At 36.7% G+C, this 4806-nt stretch overlaps 1 protein-coding gene across 4 annotated transcripts in view; it reads right to left on the reverse strand.

Moving 5' to 3' along the window:
- znf385d (zinc finger protein 385D) overlaps window positions 1–4806 on the reverse strand; it is a 68753-nt gene that overhangs the window by 3582 nt on the left and 60365 nt on the right. For all 4 annotated transcript variants that reach the window (XM_016464349.1, XM_016464346.1, XM_016464347.1 and 1 more), the window contains exons 6-7: window positions 2568–2749; window positions 2271–2372 (exon numbers count right to left, since the gene is read on the reverse strand). In XM_016464349.1, coding sequence (XP_016319835.1) covers window positions 2271–2372; window positions 2568–2749 — 284 coding nt within the window. The remainder of the gene's footprint in view (window positions 1–2270; window positions 2373–2567; window positions 2750–4806) is intronic.

The raw sequence follows: 4806 nt of genomic DNA on the forward strand, positions 1-4806 counted from the left end.
AGAACGACCAGACACAGGAACAGTTTCTTCCCTCAGGCAATCCATCTCATGAACACTTGACAATAACTGTGGAACACACAACACTATTTATACACTCATACACTTATTTATCTAACACACACACTTAGTCTACACCTCAAATGTGCACATAATATACCTGTACATACAAAACTGTCTATTGTAATATACCTGCACATACAATTGTCAATTTATATATTGTTATTTCTTATTTACTTGTTCTATTTTTTATTTTTTTGTTCTTCTTTTATTATCTGTGTTTTTGTACTGTCGCTGTCATTCTGTTGCACTGCGGAAGCTTCTGTCATGAAAACAAATTCCTCGTATGTGAAAACATACCTGGCAATAAAGCTAATTCTGATTCTGATACAATATAATATTTCTTATTAATTTTTTAAAGTTTTTCCAAGTAGGTTGATTTCGTATGTACTAAATTCATATTATAATTTGTGACTTTACTTCTGTTCAGTAAGCTTGGTTTTACTTGGGCTAGTATTTATTTATTTTTTTTGTGATATTGAAATTGGTAACAAGAATTATGAAATTTCAGTGCATCAAAAAATTTTGATAGCATAAAAATCCTATGTATCATATACAGTATATATATATATATATATATATATATATCATTATTGTGATGGGGGGCCCGGCAGTAAGTCATAGCCTCAGGGCCCAGTGAGGTCTTAATGCGGCCCTGGCTATATGGGCGCTCAGTTTTTACAAAACAGACTCTTCTCCGCTCTTCAAACACGCACACACAATAAAAAAAACATTTGCATTTATAGACATAGTGTTTCTTGAGTAAAGAAACCGCTGTACTTATTCAAACATCAGTTCTTTATTTACCCTTGCACTGGGAACGAGCAGAGATCTGTCTCCAGACTGCACGAGGCGCTTCATTCTGAATGGAGGCGGGTGGAGTTGTGAGGTTTTGCTGATAGTTTGAGGATCCAATGGCATTACGAGGTTTACTCACAAGCTCTTTTGAATGCATTTCATTGGTTAATATTTGTAAAACCCACAAACGGATGTAAAAATGACCAATAGCATTGATTTATTAAAAGAATAACAATAATGATGAAATATAATAGAGATAGAAAGTTTTGATAATTTTCCAGGGCACACCTGACAACCTGTCACGTTGGGAAACACTGCCCTAAAATCCTGCATATGCAATGCGATTGATGTTGATATTGTTCCAAACCCATATGTGGTTGTTCTTTTCCATGGATCACCAAACAGTTTCACTACAACAACAGTTCAGTGACCGCAAGCACCACAACAGTAGTCCACATGACTCATGCGCTATCTTCCAAAATGTCTGAAGTCATATGATAGATTTTGTTTGAGGAACAGACAAATTCAAATCACTCCCTGAAAATCTTTGAAATCTCATTTGTGTTCACAGTGAGCTTGACGGATCTGGTCACTATGAGCTGTTGTTGCATGGAACAATGCAGAAAAAAATATGAGGGTGAGTAAACAATGACAGAAGTTTCATTTTTGGGTGAACTATCGCTTAAATAAACGGTCTCGATGTGTATAATTCATCAGGACGTGTTATTTGAAAGGAAAACATTGTCTTGATAAGCGTTCATCAAAACAATGGTTTCCATCTGTCTCTGAAATAAATTTTTCTGCTGACATACATGAGTCAAACAGGTGTTGAGAATACAATAATAAACTACACCACTGTTCAAAAGTTTGGGGTCACAGAAATAAATGACATTTTACAATATATTCAAACAGAAAACAGTTATGTTAAATTATAATTAATTATTATAATTAAATTGAATTTTTTATAATTCTTTCATGAACATTTAAATCTTACCGACCCTTTGATTTTGAATGGTAGCATATATTATTGTAATTTTTTTTAATATTTAATATAGAAAAAAATAACATAAACCACCAACACGTAATCTACACACGAATGAAATCCTGCTCTTCATTATTTCCCACTGAACAGAAATATGTCACATCGTGAAAGTTAAATGTGTTGTGAAATCAATTCATCTTGTTTTTATTAAATATGGCATCACTCCATCATGCAACATCTGATTTTGAAACGCTCTGGGCTGACACTTATTTTTGCACCACTAGCAACACAAAACAGAACAGCCTTTATTGTTTGTCCATTTCCATTGAAATGAACGGGCTTGCTAAAGGATATTTTTCTCCAGGTATTTTTAACCTTTCTTAAACTAACAGATTGCAGTTGAATTTGGAAGCGAGAGGAAGCAGGAACCTACTGTCTGTTTGGTGGCTCTTCTTTGGGTTTTGGTGTAAGGACTGTACTTGGGTTTGGCTGGTTTCCCTGCAGCTCTGTCTTTATGGCGTCTGCTGCTGATATGCTGACGATACAAACACAGAATTTGACGCAGATGTGATGAGCTGACAGACACAGTTTACAGATTCTATAACAGCGTTTAATGCTGTTATGAACTTTTCATACCAAATTAAAATACAATTTGCACTGCAGGTTATTTACTTCAAGCATTTATAGTAAAACACACACACACACACGACAAATGAGGTTCGGCACTCACCTGCTTGAGCTGCGTCTCTGAATTGACGTGCACGTCGCAGATTTCACAGTGGAATGTCTTGTTCTGCAGGCCCGTGTCTGCTTTAGTGGGTGCAGTCAGCTTGCTCTTCAGTCCAGGCCTGGGGAAGGATTTGATGGAGCCGATCCCACTCCGAGCCTCGAGCATGGTTTTGTGTTTGGTGCCTGAAGAACAAAACATGGCAGGTTCAAATCATTTATCACCTTAATGATACGCCTTTGCCAGAGAAAACAAAACCATGAGGGCTGGACGGGGTCTTTAGCGCTGATGCATCACAGTTCAAAGTTAACTATTCTAAGTAGTTTATATGTGACCCTGGACCACAAAAGCAGTCTTAAGTCGCTGGGGTATATTTGTAGCAATAGCCAAATTTCGAAAAATTGACCCTTATGACTGGTTTTGTGGTCCAGGGTCACATATGTATTAGTACTAAGTATACACTAACCGTCAAAAGAGACACGTGACTGAGTTTGTTTCTTGTTGATCTTAAACTAAAGGTTTTTGCTTAAATACTTGAAAACTAATTTTGAAGACAAACATAAATGTGAAACTTGTGTACAAAATCACATCTGTTTTACAAAAAAATAAAAAATGATATAGATCAGCTGGATCGAATGGTGAAGGAAAACAGCTTCTGTGACCCGCAGCTCTGGTTTCAGTATTTTTATGATTCATTTTCTCCACAAGCATATTTTTTAAAATTCTTTCAAAAGCTCCAAACCATGAACCAAATCAAACAGCTTCACATCACAACATTTATCTGAAGCAAAAAGTGTTTCAGAACAGACAATCGGTAAAAATGTTCTCTTCTGCTCACCAAGGCTGCATTTATTTGACCAAAACACAGTAAAATCAGTAATAATGTTAAATATTTTTACAATTTAAAATAAATGTTTTTTATTTGAAAATATTTTAAAATGTAATTTATTCCTGTGATGTGCAGCTTGAATTTTCAGCATTATTACTCCAGTCTTCAGTGTCACATGATCTTTCAGAAATCATTCTAATATGCTGATTTGCTGCTCAAGAAACATTTCTGATTATTATCAACGTTGAAAACTTTATAATGTTAATTGATATAAATATAAAGTACTGCTTTATATTTTTGTGATTTTCTGGATTCTCCAATGAATAGAAAATTCAAAAGACCAGCATTTAATTGAAATAGAAATATTTTGTAACATTATGTCTTTACTGTCATTTTTAATCAATTTAATGCATCCTTGCAGAATAAAAGCATTTAATTTCTTGAAAAAAAAACTGATGACAAACGTTTGAACAATAGTGTTGCTTAATTATCATGTTAATCAATTCATTACATTTATATAGCGCTTTTCTAGGCACTCAAAGCGCTTTACATTGTCAGGGGGTATCTCCTCATCCACCACCAGTGTGCAGCATCCACCTGGATGATGCGACGGCAGCCATAGTGCGCCAGAACGCCCACCACACACCAGCTTATTGGTGGAGAGGACACAGAGTGATGAAGCCAATCAGTAGATATGGGGATTGTTAGGAGGCCATGATGATCAGAGGCCAATGGGCAAATTTGGCCAGGATGCCGAGGTCACACCTCTACTCTTTTCGAAAGACATCCTGGGATTTTTAATGACCACAGAGAGTCAGGACCTCGGTTTAACGTCTCACCCGAAGGACGGTGCTTGTTGACAGTATAGTGTCCCCGTCACTATACTGGGGCGTTAGGACCCACACAGACCACAGGGTGAGCACCCCCTGCTGGCCTCACTAACACCTCTTCCAGCAGCAACCTAGTTTTCCCAGGAGGTCTCCCATCCAGGTACTGACCAGGCTCAGCCTTGCTTAGCTTCAGTGGGCAACCAGTCTTGGGCTACAGGGTGATATGGCTGCCGGCCATAACCTAAATAATGTTAATGTAACCTAAATAGCCTCAAACATGTCCCCACAACCCAACTTGACATATATCATCATAACCGAGGTGCAGTATCTTGCTGTAGTACTTGAGTATTTTAGTAGTACTTAGATTTTTTACATTTGCCTTTTTAAACTCTTTGACTCATAGATTCTAGTAAAGAAGCTGTGCATTACAGTAATTGAAATTCACTGTAAAATGACAAATTCACTGTAATCTTGAGTGACTTCTAGCTTTTATAAAACTGCAGCAACAACAATATGATAAAAGGTACCTATGGTACTTCCGTTCTGTTGTCCTGCATGTGTCTGAATAAGACCTGATCCTGCT

Source organism: Sinocyclocheilus anshuiensis, unplaced genomic scaffold (genome assembly GCF_001515605.1).
Source record: "Sinocyclocheilus anshuiensis isolate Anshui unplaced genomic scaffold, SAMN03320099.WGS_v1.1 scaffold552, whole genome shotgun sequence".
Taxonomy (NCBI): Eukaryota; Metazoa; Chordata; class Actinopteri; order Cypriniformes; family Cyprinidae; genus Sinocyclocheilus; species Sinocyclocheilus anshuiensis.